At 42.6% G+C, this 17,226-nt stretch overlaps 1 protein-coding gene across 1 annotated transcript in view; it reads right to left on the minus strand.

Annotated features, from left to right (window-relative positions):
- TPH2 (tryptophan hydroxylase 2) overlaps positions 1-17,226 on the minus strand; it is an 89,557-nt gene that overhangs the window by 29,975 nt on the left and 42,356 nt on the right. Inside the window, exon 8 of the mRNA XM_007448770.1 lies at positions 8,930-9,056. Within this exon, the coding sequence (XP_007448832.1) occupies positions 8,930-9,056 (127 nt within the window). The remainder of the gene's footprint in view (positions 1-8,929; positions 9,057-17,226) is intronic.

Raw genomic sequence — 17,226 nt, forward strand, 5'->3', positions numbered from 1 at the left:
TCTCACTGTTATGGCCTCTCCCGTTGCGGAGCACAGGCTCCGGACGCGCAGGCTCAGCGGCCATGGCTCACGGGCCCAGCCGCTCCGCGGCACGTGGGATCTTCCCGGACGAACCCGTGTCCTCTGCATCGGCAGTCGGACTCTCAACCACTGCGCCACCAGGGAAGCCCTAAAATGGTCATTTTTACTGTCGTCCATCTTCAGAAAGAAGTAGAGCTGGGCATAAGTCTTTTAAAAGCCGAAAGTTCCCCACCCCCAGCCAGGTAGGCAAGGTCATGAGAGACCGGGAAACAAGCTAAGGTCCTCCACAGACAGGAAAACAATAATTAGGAATTCATAAACTAAGGTTACCTTTACAATTATACTTCTAATGTGAATTATAGTCAATTGTTAGTTTAAGGCTGACTGTATATTTCATTACTGCTCTCAGCATGAAAAAATTCCTGGTTATACCTGGAAATTCAAACACACTTGATTCATGGCCATCAAAACCCCAAACAATGCAAACTTTTTACTTGGAACTAATAAATTATTTGCTTTGATAAAGTACAAACAGAACCCTATATTACTAATTTTTTGACAGCCCTTTCCTACAAAAAAATTAGCTGGTGATCAGGTCTCTGCTCACAGCGAATTTCACCCTTGTAAAAAACATTCTAGACTCATATCTCTTAAACTGTGCTCCTCGGAATATTAATAGCTTGGGATGTTAATATGCATTCCATAAAAAGAGACTTCGGCGACCATATAATGTACTTTCTTAATTTTCAAGTTCACATTTTAACATTTCTAAAATGGAGCTTCTCACTAACAATGTCAAAAAATTTTGCTAGTTGAATCTTTTTCCCCTTTAAAAAAAACTATTAGGGCTTCCCTGGTGGCGAAGTGGTTGAGGGTCCGCCTGCCGATGCAGGGGACATGGGTTCGTGCCCCCGTCCGGGAAGATCCCACATGCCGCGGAGCTGCTGGGCCCATGAGCCATGGCTGCTGAGACTGCACGTCCGGAGCCTGTGCTCCGAAACGGGAAAGGCCACAACAGAGGCCCACGTACAGCAAAAAAAAAAAAAACAACAATAAAAAAAAACTATTAAATTAATTTAATGGCATCTTAAAATGGAGAGAACATGGTCAGTTTGTAAAAATAAAATTTTTATCACTTATACGATTCGCTCTGCACATTATCTTATTAAAGGGCCTGAAAATCCTATACTTTGAAAACAAAGCTGTTTACTTCACTTAACCCAGTTTTTCCCAAATATATTTGCCCATTGATCCCTTCTGGCATAAAACTCACTGTAACATTTCATGAAACTAATTTTCTGGTAACACATTCTGGTTACTCCTTCGTTACCCTTGGCCAAGACGCTTTGCTCATCAGCTTTACCAAGACCCAGTAACAGAAGCCCTTCATCAGGAAGTGAAGGTAAACATGTTTTGGGATTGACAGAACTGAATGGATAACCTAAAACTCTCTGTAGAGGGAAAATTCCAAATGGGCCAGAGGCCGATTTATTCTGCTTGGGAAACATCTGTGGTGTATTCCTACTGATTGCTTTCTCCAACAAATGATGCACAGCTTTGTCTGTTTCAAATGCCTTTATGATGTGACAAGTGAATAGACTGAATTGAAGCCATCTGCATCATACGATGGCACACAGTGTTTGGTGAAAGGCGTCCCTTTACATTTCCTAACATTTGGGGAAAGAGAAATCAATAATTTTCTAGGACTAGCTCCTAAATTTACCTGATCAGCAAGTTTCTGTTTGTGCATTCCTGTAAAATTGAATGATATAAGTCATATGGCAAAATAGCAGGTGGCAGGAGAGTGTGAGAGCAGACACACAAAATGGAAGCAGTGACATGGCACTCAGAGATACGAGGGTCCATTTTCAGGCCCAGAATAAGTCCTAAATAAACTCATGTCACACCACACAATATTTATCTGGCAATACCCTAGTAGCTTAGTTTTTAGCAAAAGTATTGAATATGGAAATAAAGCTAAAAGCTTACCACATGCCTTTTTTTTTTTTTTTTTTTTTTTTTTTTTTTTTGGTCATTTAAAGAAATTGGTCACCAGTGCCCAGTCACATCTTTCATGCATTTTTAACAAAATGTAATTTCTTGGGCTAGAGATTCAAACAATCTCCGGGATCTTCCCGGACCGGGGCATGAACCCATGTCCCTTGCATTGGCAGGCGGACTCTCAACCACTGCGCCACCAGGGAAGCCCCGTATGCCTTTTGAAAGACATACTCAAGCATTGTCTAACAGGTGCACCTGTAACAGTCACCCGCTTCTCTTGAACGAGGAGCATCAGCTTTACCTGGGATCTTATCAGAAATGCCAGATCTCAGGCCCCATTCCAGACCTACTTGGCCAGAATCTGACTCGTAACAAGATCCCTAGGTTATTTTATACACATTACCGTTTGAAAAACACTGGTCTAGGGAATATACCCTTTGTCTGACTTCCTATTTATATTGATTGAGGCCCAGATGCTGTTAATCTTATGAAGACTGATAAATTGCAAGTTATTTTTGTCCACTAGACATGCAAATGATTTCTGCCTGGTAGAAAAGATAACTTCAAGGTTACAGTTCTTTGCCCTGTGGAACATAAAACATTTTGCACCTTGTTCCAGGATTCTTTCTTCCAGTGACTAGAGGGTCTGTCTCTCAAATTCTTCTTGGAGCTACATTTACCATCTTGCTTTTCCCTCATGACTGAGTTAAATAAATCTCTGACACATGCTCAGCATACATGTATGACAGTCATGCTTGTGACTGTTTAAAGTTGTAATTCAAAACCAGTCACCTCTCAATAGCAATAAGATACTTATTTCTAATGAAGATGGTAATAGCCGTCCTTTCTTGGGAAAAATAGTCAGTTGTCCAGGAGAACCTCCAATATGATATAAAGATGAATCTAGCACGGGCTGGTCACTCAGCATGGTATAGTATAATGTATAATCTAACTTTAAATACAAGGGCTGGCAACTGAGAGCCTAGAGTTCTGGTTCAGCTTGCAAACATGATTTGCAGCCAAAGAATATTTTATTTTCACTTTTGGATTTGAAGGCCTTTAGGTGTAATGTAATGTGTATTCTCTAGTTCTCCACAGGCTCCAGTACTCCTTGTTATCTTCTATCAGGCTATTTCACACATATTGGCTACTTGTCTGGCCCCTGAAGGCACTTACGATTACCGTCCTTAAAGAAGACACTAATCTATTAAATCCATGTAAGCCAGTACTACAGTGGGAAACGGCTGGTCTGAAAATTACAGCACGCTCTGTGCAACGCTTTTGGGGCATCTTTTTGCATATCTATCATGCACAGACCCTGGACAGCTATGATGAGTATGAAAAGGGTGCAGCTGCCAAATCCAGCGGCCTTAGTCATTATCCACGAGAGGGCAAATTATTTACACGTATAACAACGCATTTCACATACGGACCAAGCATCATCATCAATTTCTTCAGATAAAAAAGAGTTTCATTTAAACGGTTCTCAGGGAGTAGGCACCATGCCCACATAAAACAGCAGAGATAGCTTCATTCTCAAAAATGAGCATTATTAAAATGTCAAAATAAATATCATGCAGAAATATAGCAAGAAGAGGCAGTAGGTATAGGCAATCACCTAGTCCCTCTGAAATCAGACCCAGAAGTTCAGAAGCAGCTTTGAACAAAACAAGAGTTTGGCGGCGCCCATTATGTTTGGGGGAGGCTGTTTTCTGCCTTAGATGGATTGGTTGACAGCACATCACAGAAAGCTATTAAGTGTCTACTTTCACCAGGCATGACTCTCTTTTTCATAAGTGCTTAAATTCACTAAACAAGGAAAAGCAGGCACTATACAGAGTCATTAATAATATAAATCTCACCTAGAGTAAAAGAATAATAGGGGCTGTCTCACTGTTCTGCATAAATAGTGATTTCTGTGGTTTTCCATTTGTCCTCTCTATGGATTTTTCTCCTTTGGTGCATCTCATCTCTCATTTTATTCAAGTACTTTTTCGGGGGACTTAATGAACACAACTTGGAGGAAATCAGCTAATAATACCTCCACTTCTCATCTGGACAGCCAAGAGGCCTCGCTAACCACCACGCTTCCCCTACCATTGGACTATTTACCCCTCCCAGTGAGGGCTTATTTCTTAATCTCTTAGTCCTTGCAATGGGGTCCTTAAATTGGTCTTCTAGCTTCAGTATATGGCTTGACAGTCCTTAATATTCATGCCATCCAGTAGGTTATTTATTGCTGGGTTTACTGTGAAACTGCCTGGCTGGAATCTGTGTTTTCTTTTAAAACCAACTTCCAGCAGTTTTCTGTTCACTTTGTTTTTAACTGAGGACTGGGACGTGGTTCTAGAAGTCAATGGCAGTTACAGTATCATTTCAGAGAAAAACCTCCCTAGCCTCCTCACACTGAGCCCATCTTCCTCCATATTCTCCCCATCACATGGCAAAAGCTTTCCAAATTTCTCTTTGGTCTGCAAAACGCTTTTCCAAGTAAGTGGGCAGTCTATAACACTGGAAAATATTGGACCTGCAAGGCTTGTGAGAGACAGAAAATCAAAGAGAGCTGAGGTAGGGGCAACATGCAACATCAGGAAAAGAGAAATGAGCAGATCAGGCAAGACCTTGGTGAGGCACCACCCCCAGCCCGAACTTCTCCACTGCATTTAGAAGAGACTCAAAATCTTTTCAGTCTTTTGAAAGTTTATACTCTCTTTGGTATAAACTTTCAAAAGACTTAAAAAGTCAAAGCCACTATGAGGTTCCAGACATGTTGGCTCCCTTGGGAGACCCTTGATCCTCCCTAACCTGTCACCAATTATTTCTATACAGAGAAGAACCTCTCTGCTGGTCCCTGCCCAATTCTGAGCCCCAGTCTCCAACAATGAACTCAGAATTCACACACACTTAGAAGACTGACCTTAAATCCACTTCTCCTACATATCTGCTTATGTACGTAACTAAAAGTTAACACTGACTCTGGGTTTTCTGTATTTTTGTGTACTAGATCGTAAGTTCTTTGAAGTAAGTACAACTTCTTTGTCTTTCCCCTATTCCTACCTCATGGTACCTAGGATTCTTCAGCCACTTAAAGAATATCTGTTGACTTGAACTGGCTTCTACAGAAAAGCAGGTACATTCTAGGCAAAGAACAATTGAAAAAGAGGACAAAAGAAAGTGAGAGAAACATGATTAATGATCTCATGATCTCTAATAGATGGAAGTGTTTTTGGCTACTGGGGCTAGGGCAATCCATGGCCAAGGGTGTTAGAACCATACTAAAGAATATAAATTCCAAAAGAAAACTTACTCATCCTCCAAATTCACTGGCCCTAGTAAAACAGGTTTCAAGGTTCAATTATTAGTTTTATCTTGCAAGTGTAAAAATAGAAACAATAATGGCTCCCCAAAGATATCCATGTCTTAATCTCCAGAACTTGTGAATATGTCACCTTTGCAGACATGGACTTTGAATGGATACCTTTGAATTATCCAGGTAGACCCCACATCAGTCCTTAAAAGCAACGGTCAGGGGCTTCCCTGGTGGCGCAGTGGTTGAGAGTCCGCCTGCCGATGCAGGGGACACGGGTTCGTGCCCCGGTCCGGGAAGATCCCACATGCCGCAGAGTGGCTGAGCCCGTGAGCCATGGCCGCTGAGCCTGCGTGTCCGGAGCCTGTGCTCCGCAACGGGAGAGGCCACAATAGTGAGAGGCCCGCGTACCGAAAAAAAAAAAAGAAAGCAATGGTCAGTGAGAGAGAGAGACAGATGTGACAACGGTAGGAAGGTCAGAGAGATGCAACATTACTGTTCTGAACATGGAGGAAGGGGGCCACAAGCCAAGGAATGCAGGAAGCCTTTAGCAGCTGGAAAAAGCAAGGAAATAGATTCTCCCCCAGAGCTTCCAGAGAGGAACACAGCCCTGGTGACACCTTAATCTTAGCCCAGTGAGAAGTGTGTCAGACTTGTAACTTTATGAAACTGTAAGATAACAGATTTATACTGTTTTAAGTCAGGAGTAATTTGTTCATCGTAATGATAGAAAATGAACACAAAAGGCAATCCTTGGCTTCAGCATTGCCCTCTAAACTGGTGAACTGGCATTCCCTGTGTAGCCCTCAAACCAGAAAGATTTCTTATTCTAAATGAAACTGTCCCTCTACTCTTCCTTTCCTCCTTCACCACTTGGCTGGCTTTTTCTCATCTTTCAAGACTCAGCACAAAGTTTCTCTCCTCTGACAAATCTTAGTTTTATCTATATAGACTATGAATTTCTGAAAAGTGAGGACCCTGTCGTATTCTTTGTAAATGTTAGCTTGAATGATGCAATTAATCAATCATCATTTAGTGAAAGGGACAATAAAACTGCTTTCTTGCCACTACTTTTAAGAAAGAAATTAGGTCACTCACTAGGATCAACCTACATTCACATCCATGAAGTCCTACCTCATTCCTTCTCCTCCTCTCTTTGGACACATGGGCGCGTGCGCGCGCACGCACGCGCACGCACGCGCACGCGCACGCGCACATGCACTCACGCACGCGCGCACGCACACACGCACGCGCACGCGCACATGCACTCACGCACGCACTCACGCACGCGCGCACGCGCACACACACACACACACACACACACCACACACACACACACACACAGCCTGGCAGGGTTGAATCCCAGTTTGTAGCTGTTCAGAATAAGACTAGTAAGCAAAACATTCATCTCTGATCAAGAGTATAAACTGTAGGGATCAAAGGCTGAAACCAGAACATTTCAAGAGAAATTTGAAAGGCACAGAAAAGTTCCAAAATGTGGAGCCTAAAGCCGGAGCTTAGGTTTGAGAATTAAATAACAGGACTTATGCTGCGGTGGTTTTAAAATACATCTACAAATATTTTGATGCTCCTTTTTCTCCAAACAGTGGAGACGAATTCTCCTCCCCCACAGTATGGGCTGAAGTGAGTCCCTTCTAATGAATAAAATGTGGCTGATGTGATCAGCATATGATCAAGCCACAAAAGGCATTACAACTTCCTCCCTCAATAACTATCTCTGTCTGTCTGTCTCTTCCCTTCTCTTTCTTTCTCTCTGTCTCTCTCTCTCTTCTGAAGGAAGCCTGTTGCCAACAGCCACATGACTGAGCCATCTTGGGAGAACTTTCCCGAACCTGAAGACATCTACGGGCTCAGCCCACATCTTAACACCAACCACAGGAAAGTCCCTAAGCCAAAACGACTCAGCTAAGCTACTCCCAAATCTCCGAACACAGAAACTATGAGATAATAAATGTTTATTGTTTTAAGCCACTAAATTTTGGAATTACTTGTTACGCAGTAATAGCCAATATACGTGAGATACAATCCCTAGAGTACAGGTTACAAATTGGAAGCCTAGCTCCTAATTCAGTCTACAAATATATTTTCCTCAGCTTGTAATGATAGATTTCTTTTTAAGAGCCAACATTTTTTTTTTTTTTCTTTTGCAGTATGTGGGCCTCTCACCGCTGCGGCCTCTCCCGCTGCAGAGCACAGGCTCCGGACGCGCAGGCTCAGTGGCCATGGCTCACGGGCCTAGTTGTTCCGCGGCACGTGGGATCCTCCCGGACCAGGGCACAAACCCGTGTCCCCTGCATCGGCAGGTGGACCCTCAACCACTGCGCCACCAGGGAAGCCCAAGAGCCAACATTTTTAAATCATTAAATTTCGCTTAGAAATCTAGATTTCCAGCCTCTCTCAAAATTTTGGAGATCCAGCCACACAAAGGCCCACATTCCCATCTGGCAGGCTCCTGCTGTAGGAAAGGCATGCTCTCCTGAGTTCACCGCAGTCCCCACACAACCCTGCTCATCCCCACACTGACGCCAACAGCATGGTTTTTGCACTGCTATTTCTCTCTTAGTAGAAAAATATTTCTCAGTTCCTGTATCTCTATCAAAATTAGGAAACAAAAGGTATACTGAAAGGGCTTTGCATCTTAAGAAATCTAGGAGAACACTTGTTTCTTGGTGGGAGTGAAGAATATTTCTACATGCCTAATACGCCATCAATGTGTGTCTGTGTCAAATACACGCAATTTAGGATCCTATATTTTCTTCCTCCAGTACCTTTGCTCACTGAGGCTAACAGACTGGACCCTGTAGGTAAGTGAGTGCTAAACCTGCTCTTTCTTACTCGGGGCTCCTTGAAATGGGGCTAGGATGTGGCATATGAGCTTGCTAGAGCTGGCTCTTCAGCAGCTTAAAGGTAGCCGCCAACATTACACCTTTCCTCTCATACTGATCGTTTTGAGAAGAACCTTGCTGAGACCATAGTATCTATTAACTCTTTTTCTGGTTTTGCACTTGTAATAATTGTTTAGCATGAGCTGCTTATTGCTGGCTCAAATTGTGTCTGACCAAACCCATACTGACTTATGAGAAATAATCCCGAGTACAACCTCTACTTTACCATAAATGCATAATTTTCATTATTACAAATGTTTCTAGGAAATAAACATTGAACTAGAACAAGAGTTGGTAAATTGCAGCACACAGGCCAAATCTGGCCCACCGCCAGCTTTTATAAATAAAGTTTTATCAGAACACAGCCACACTTATTCATTTATGTACTGTCTGTGGCTGCTTTTACACCACACTGGCTGAGCTAAGTAGTTATGACAGAGACCTCATGACCTGCAAGCCTCAAATATTTACAATCTAGCCAATCCCTGAATGAGAAGGATAAAATACAAAGATTTTGACAGTTAATAGGCCAAGAACACATTGCGCTTCAAAGGAACACACATGGGGAAAAGTAAAGACGCCATGCCCTCTCCAGAGTGTTTGCCTTATCACTCATAGTCAGTAACTCTAAAACTTTCTTTACCTTACGAATGGACATAAACAGAATGGGTTTTTAGGTTGAAAATGAACTCACTGTGGCTAGTTTCTGAACGTCTTCATCTGATGCTCCCAGAGATGCCAGGCCTATTTCTTGTGAAAACTGAGCAAACTTAGGATCCGCAAGTAGAGGGACATGTCCCAGGAGTTCGTGACATGTGTCTCTGAAAAGAAAAACATCACAGAGAAATGTTAGACAAGTTAAGCTATCACTGGCAGAACAAGTCCTAAAATTCTAATTATAACGTTGCTACTGTAATTAATGTTACCAAATTTCACCAATCCTAAGATTTTTTATCAACTCTGAAATCCAGATACATCTTACAACCATGGCATCTTAAATTATATGATATACGATATGTTAACAAAATAATAGTGACTACTATTTTCAAGAGCGTATCATATGCCAAGCATGTGTTAAGTGTTTTTTTTTGTTTTGTTTTGTTTTTTGTTTTTTCATGCGGTACGCGGCCCTCTCACTGTTGTGGCCTCCCACGTTGTGGAGCACAGGCTCCGGACACGCAGGCCCAGCGGCCATGGCTCACGGGCCCAGCCGCTCCGCGGCACGTGGGATCCTCCCGGACCGGGGCACGAACCCGCGTCCCTCTGCATCGGCAGGCGGACCCTCAACCACTGCACCACCAGGGAAGCCCGTGTTAAGTGTTTTATTACATGCAATGTCTCTTTGAATACTCAAGAGAAACTTGAATTAAAGTAACTTATCGGTGCAATATTCTATAGATCAGGGGTGTGCAAACTACAGCTGCAGGTCAAATCTGGCCTACTGCCTGTTTCTGTAAAGAAAGTTTTATTGGAACACAGCCATGCCCATTCATTAATGTATTGTCTATGGCTCCTTTTGCCTAAAACGGCAGAGTTGAGTAGTTGTGACTGAGACCATATGGCCCACAAAGTCTAAAACATTTACTAGCTGGACCTTTACTTAAAAAGTTTGCCAATTCTTGCTACAGATAGTGATAAGGCCAAAACTTGAATCCAGCTTATCATGATTTCTAAACTCTTGTTCTCAACCCTTAAGTTACACTGCATCCCATGTTACACTTTGCAGGGCACTGGGACACAGCAGAAGATCCTATTGTCATCAACAGATGTCTTTTCCCATGGACCATTTATCTGTCTATAACACAAGCAACTCTTCTGAGCCTTCCCACTGGAAGACGCTCCCACTAGTTGACTAGCCTGAACTAGGTAATAATAGAAGCTTACATCCTCTCTCATTTGCCTGTGCTTCCACTTGGAGCCAGAGACCAGGCAAAGGCAGGTATGTGTCACAATGAAGCAAGGTGGATGCCTTCTTGAGTCACTGCCATGAATCACAAACCGTTTCCTGATACCAAGCTATCCTGGAATATATGACTGGAAGTGAATCAAAAGGCAACAATATTTTATTTTCTTGACAAAAACTAATGAGCCAGGTAGTAACTGAAAGATGTTTCCTAATTTCACCTGGGCTCCTCGTAAGTGTATCACTTCAAATAGATGCTATAACATAAATGCCAGGTACTACCACCAATATCACAAGGATAAAGTAAGTTGGATGGTCATGAGGCTGAAGCAAGTGAATGGTGGTCAAGGGCAGACGATGGGTGCCAACATAAGACATATGGCATTACTTGGTCAAAAAGTTCTGTCCCCACAGCTCAAACCACATGCCCAACCCTGGCCAGCCACTTCCCAGGCACATCAGGTTGAAAAAGCAGCCAAATGAATACATGGACATGATACTGAAAGAAACTCAAAATTCATTCTCTATCAACTGTGTGCCAACAGCCTCCTTTTTGTACAGAAATTGAATTTGTGGAAAAGCATATGTGGTGGTTACTCTCCAGTCACACTCCTTAAGGTGGTGAATCAGACTCATTGGATTTTAGGGCATAAGGAGAATTTAAATGTTATCAGAGCCCCTCATTTTACCTATGAAGAAACTAAAGACAGAAGGAGGAAAAAAAGAAAGCTAACATAGTGCCTTCCCTGGTGGTGCAGTGGTTAAGAATCCGCCTGCCAATGCAGGGGACATGGGTTCAAGCCCTGGTCCAAGAAGATCCCATGTGCCACGGAGCAACTAAGCCCGTGCGCCACAACTACTGAGCCTGCACTCTAGAGCCTTCGAGCCACGGCTACTGAAGCCTGCGTGCATAGAGCCCGTGCTCTGCAACAAGAGAAGCCACCGCTCGCTGCAACTAGAGAAAACCCGTGCACAGCAACGAAGACCCAATGCAGCCAAAAATAAATAAATAAATAAATTTATTAGAAAAGAAAGCTAACATATACTGAGCTCCTATTATGTGCTGGGTACTGGGCTAAATGTTTTCATATCCCATTAGGAATTTCATCTTCACTTACAAAGAAGTCTTATTATTCCCATTTGATAAATGGGGAAACTAACATTCAGTAAATTTTAGCATTTTTTTCCCAAGGACACACTGTTAATTAGAGACAGAGACAAGATTTTAAATCAAATTCCTCTGACTCAAAGCTGTGCTCCTTCTGTTCTATCAACTTACAAGGTGGAGTAAACGAGAAGGGCTGGGCGGGGCACAGCTTCAGTTGTGGAGAACGTTTAACCAAGCTGGTTAGCACAGGTAAAAATGTAGCCAGTGTGTCCTAAGTCTCTTTTCCTGCCACTCAGTCCTCAACCCTCCAGATTACCCGAGGAGCCATTTAAAAAATACCAATGGGGCTTCCCTGGTGGCGCAGTGGTTGGGGGTCCGCCTGCAGACGCGGGGGACGTGGGTTCGTGCCCCAGTCTGGGGGGATCCCGTGTGCCACAGAGCGGCTGGGCCCGTGAGCCATGGCCGCTGAGCCTGCGCGTCCGGAGCCTGTGCTCCGCAACGGGAGAGGCCACAACAGTGAGAGGCCCACGTACCGCAAAAAACAAAAAAACACAAAAAAACAATGACTGGGCACTACATAAGAGCAATGCAGTCAGACTCTCTGGGACAGGCCTGAGCAGGTATAAGACACAGGCAGGGTGGAGACCCTCTGTCGTAACAGACGATGCTCGGAACACCCTGAACAGGTTTCAAGCAGCTAGTACTTAAAACTAAAGCTAAATGTGATTATGTAATTTTGAGCTGCCCAAATTTAATGCCACTAAAATTACATCATACAAACATACATACATACTGAGGAACAACAAAAGGTGGTAAGAAAAGCTCACTAGGTAGCAAGTTACTCCTCCACGTGCACTTGACTCAGAGATCAGTTAAAGGTGTTTGATTCAGCATTCGTCTATGCTGAGTGTGGACCCTGTAGACTCACTCCTGTGATCAGTTTTTTAAAGGTCATGCAGTCTGCACCAGTATTGGAATTGAGAGGCCCACCATGGATAAATCTGAGTACCCCCATTGTAGCTTATGATGTAAGTACGAAAACACCCCTACTGAACCAGGCAGAAAATATGACAACAATAATTTCAAAATTCGACCAGATGTCAACCTCCAGGGAAATACTAAAGATGGTGAGTATTAGCTCATGGTATGAATAAATAAATTAAACAGTAGCTAAAAGAACAACTATTGTGGCCAACAGGTATTGAATGCTTCCGATGGGCCAGGCACAGTGCTGGGTGCTTGCCAGTGTGAGAATGGGATAGGTCATGGTTACAGTGGTGGATTCTTGTTGCAAAACTGGGTTTACTGTTGAGCTTGTTAAATACTTGAAGAAGACAGTCTTCTACCTGCCTAAGTACCAATGGAGTCCAAAGGCTTATAGGTAGAAGGGAAAGCGAAAAGTTGGCAGTTAAAAAGGAAAGAAGGAGGAAAATACGAGAGATCCAAAGACTCTGAGTCAATTCTTTGTGGTAGAAAAGGAGCTATCACCTGAAATTTAAGTTAAGGTGTAATTATCAGAAACCTATAACCCACAGCCAACTTAAGAACCTTTAATAGCATTACAAGGTAATCCAACCATACGTAGAAGAGAAATTATAAATTTGAAAGAAAAAAATCATACAACACGGCAGAATAAGTTGTATTGTTTCATTAAGAATGAAAGCCTGAAGCAAGAAGTCTAACAGAATTACTAATGGAATATGCTCGGGATGCCTTTGCCCTGTTCTAAGTAGAAATGATTGCGCTAGTTTGTACCTTCTTCACTGCTCTGTCTCCACGTAGAGACCCTAAGAAGGAACTGCTGTCCAGATCTCTGAGCAAGTAGAGATGCAGTTCCTACAGGAACCCCACTTCTCACTGAGTCAAGGCTCAAGCACCTATATTTCAAGACCATAAATAACGTTATTATCGTTTATGACTTTGGTGGAACATTCTCAGAAATAAACACTGGGTTGTTCTCATCCCAGTGTCTTTGGCTAATACACGTGGTATAGACAAAGGAAACTGAAGTGCCTGGAAACTCTTCAGACAACCAAGAAAGATGTTTAATGTTGCTAATTAAAGCAATTAATTAACTTTGAAAAGTTGACATTTATTTTAGTTTCTTTGAGACCAAAGGACTTGGAAGCTGGGTTGACTAGCTTTCAGGGGCTGAAAGAGATTCCAGACTGTTGGGAATCTGCAGGAGAAGCCTGAGCCTCCTCTCCAAACTTTGTATCAATTAATTTCCGTGGGACTGAAGTCATGCTGTCTCACACCGCTTCACAAAGTGCAATAGTTATTATGCCCTGCCTGTAAAGTAGTTCACAATCCCTATGCTGGTGTTTCATCCACAGCTGGAACCCTGAATATCTAATTATGAACAGGTTTCCGATGTGAGTCCACAACTACTGCCTTATCTCACCAGATCTCTCTTAAAAGATTCAATTATTTGGCTATAATTGCACCTGTCAGCACACGCTGCCTCCAATCTCCATCCACAACGGCAAACTTTTCTCTTTTTAACTCACATCCCTTTGATGCATTTTCGACTGAATAATGCTTCTCAGGGCCCTTTTCACAGAAGCACTGTGTTCACTGGAAATGTAGGACCTTTCAAAACTGTTAACACTGTAAAACATCATATCTCCTTTTGAAAAAAAAAAAAAATAGAAAGAAAGAAAAAGAAAAGCTAGAGCTGATATCAGACACTAAACTTTTTGCTGCTCTAAATTGGAATCTTCTCTGATAAGCCCTGTTAAGAGGATTCTAAAGCTTACAAAGGGACCTGGGCAAAATGCCTCCAGGGAATTCTTAAATCATTCTAAGGAAGCTGCAATCACTTTGCTGCTGGGAAAAAAGGGTCCTAGTTGTTAAGTTCAAATTCAAAATGGGTCTGGCATTCTTCTCTTATCAGTTTTCAAAGATGATTCTTCCCCATTGAACAACTTTTTATTTTTCCTGTAAATTAAAGCTTTTAAGAAGCAGTGAGTGGGCATGCAGCCTTTGCTTCCCATCCCAAATCAGCACATCTGTCTTTGAAACCCTATTGCTATAGGTTTTGTTTGTTCTAAATAACAGGGAAGCCAACACTTTAGCTAAATCATGAAGAGAGGAAAAGGAAGATGGGGTTTGGGGATGGTGAGTGGAGGTTGCACTGATGAAAAGAAGCTGGAGGAGGGCCTGGAAGCCAAAATAGGGTATTTTTTCAGCTTTCACGCAACCTTTGGTGGGCAAGTGCGAGTAATCTGGGATAACACACTGGGACGCATTGAAAAGGGGGTGACTTGGTTTGTTTTCACTTCACTGAGGAGATAATAACAGGAATTAATTTGGTACTGAGGCAATTGTTTTCAGCGCTTCTTTTAGAGCCACATACAGAGTTTCTTTAGATTTAAAATAGCATACTGTAAAATCTGGCTGATAAGATAAGGTTTTAGGCAGTTCTGAGGGTCACTCCGCCTTATGTCCCTGTCAGGTTATAGATAAATACATATGTGGCCCTCTTTTTATGAAGCCAAGCACCTGGATATTTGCCCTGGTGGGAATCTTCTTTCCTTTTTTCCCCCTTAGGAATCATAAGGAAGGCCATCAATACTACTTTTCTTCAGTACAACTCTATTAAGACCAGCAGAAGATATTACACTTATTTTTTTTGGAATTTAGTTCAAGAAGCATTTTTGTGTACCTGTTACATACCAAGTGCTATGTTAGGAACCGAGACTTAAAAGTAAATAAGACATAATCCTAGAAAAACCCTTAGCAAAAGTTACCTCATGGTTCCATAAAAGAGCAAACAGCAAGTACTAACTTTCCTGATCTAGTGAAAAGAAATAGTTTCCAGTTCTTACAAGTACCACAAAAGGGCTTCAGGGGAAACCGTCCATAGGTCTCCAGTTCCCCTTCATCTCAGATTTTTGTTATCTCTTGAATAAATAAGAGATTTTTTAACTCTTCCCCTGTGTGCTCCCCCTCCCCAAATTTTCACTAGATATTAAGGAGGTAACATCACATAAGGGTTATAAGAACTGTATATAGTCAGGAGTCAGCCCTAAGTCCATGTTGCACATTCCTGTGTAGGCAAGTTACCTGAAGCAGTGATGTGCAACAGGGCTTCCTGCAATGATGGAAATATTCTGTATCTGCATCATCCAATATGGTAAAAGCCACATGGTTCAGGTGATTACTGAACATCTTAAATGTGACCAGCACTACTGAGGAACTAAATTTATGGTTTTATTTCATTTTACTTAATAAATTTAAACAGCCACATCTCTACCATATTGGACAGCACGGATGTATTGTTTTTTCATCTGTAAACAGGAGATTATAAGGGTTCTTATCTCATGGAGTTCTTAAACAATGTCATAAGATAATGCATTAGAAACATAAATTCCCAACAAGTTAGGTATTATTACACATTAAATTATACTTACACCTAAGTCTATTGTACTTCAGTAGGTTTTGCCCTTTTGGAAGAGATTTTATCACTTAAATAAGCAGCAGTAAGTTTCTCCAGGACACAGGTCATGCCATGTTCATCTCTGGGTTCCTGGTGCTTAGGAAAGCCTGGCACGTAATAGATGTTCAGTAACTGCTTTCTGAACTCAACAGAATCAAACGGAGATGGTGGGGTTCTACTGTACCATATAGAGGTAAATCTAAATGAATCCCAAGCATAGTTTTCCTAATTTCCAGTGTAGCATAAGGGCTTGGACTAGATCTTGGTTTTGGTATTTTCTAGTTGTGGGTCCATAGGGAAATGACCTGACTTCACTGATCTTTGGAATTGCCATCTGTAAAATGGTGACAATCCTGCCTACCTCGTAGCCATGAGTGGAATGACGTCAGCAGAACAGAGCACATGTGGGAAGTGTCAGAAAGGACATTTTTCCTTCTCTCCTGTGGTGGCTCCTCTACCTGTCAATAGATATAATTCTCGACATGGTGGTGAAGAGGCACAGCCAGTGGTTACCTCTTCCTTGCCTAAAATTCAGTCACTTTGAATTTCTTCTGAGCTTGCAATTTTAAAAAGCAAATATTCCTAAAATAATTTTTTTCCCAGGTCACCTCCATCTTCCACACCTGAAAGGACCTAAGTGAGCTTCTCCCTGATGACATGGCACTGAGGGACTATGAATTGTGACTCAGGTGTGGATGCTTATGAGTGCTAATTTTGGGTTACAGGCACCACACAAGGAAGGCAAACCTTGGCGAGGGTGGAGCGGTGGGGAAAAAAAGGGATCCTGCTTTGAGTCTGCTAAAATATATACATACACAAGCTGAAAGCTGTATCCCAAGTCACTACCATTAACAGCCTAAGAGAACAACAGGGCTCTAGCAGGCACTTAGGTACAAATTTGGTTTCAAAATGCACAGGTTTTAAATAATGTATAGGGTTGTGTGCGGGGGTTTTTATAGAACGTCTATTGTTAGAGTGCTCGGAGCTTTGGAGACAAAAGGCTCCCATAAAAAGTCCTAGGGGTTATTTTTGCTTTGAGGCACCTCACAAAACTAGACACAGTATTATGACTGAAAACTTGGGAGTCCAGGTCTAGGAACGTGGGCCTTGTAACTAAGGATGCTCTGGAATGTTACAAGGCACCTCAGCCTCCACGTGAATTTAAGAGGTGGCAAGGAGGAGTAAACCTATTTGGTATTTATATAAAGCCTTTTTCTCTGCAAAGATCAAAGCATTATTTCATCAGCCCTCACACAGGGAGGTTAAGTGGCTTACCAACAGTCACACTGAGAGCTGATAGTGGGGCCTGGAGTTTGGGCATGCGGTCCATAGGGCCTCCTGCCTGAGGATGCAGAAAGAAGGATGCATCCCTGCTCTGTAGTGAGGCACTTTCCCCTTCTTTCTCCCAGTGAAATAAAAGATGCCTCCTCTAGGGCTTCCCTGGTGGCGCAGTGGTTGGGGGTCCGCCTGCTGGTACAGGGGACGCGGGTTCGTGCCCCGGTCTGGGGGGATCACACATGCCGCGGAGCGACTAGGCTC

This window comes from Lipotes vexillifer, unplaced genomic scaffold (assembly GCF_000442215.2).
Source record: "Lipotes vexillifer unplaced genomic scaffold, Lipotes_vexillifer_v1.1 scaffold329, whole genome shotgun sequence".
Lineage (NCBI taxonomy): Eukaryota > Metazoa > Chordata > Mammalia > Artiodactyla > Lipotidae > Lipotes > Lipotes vexillifer.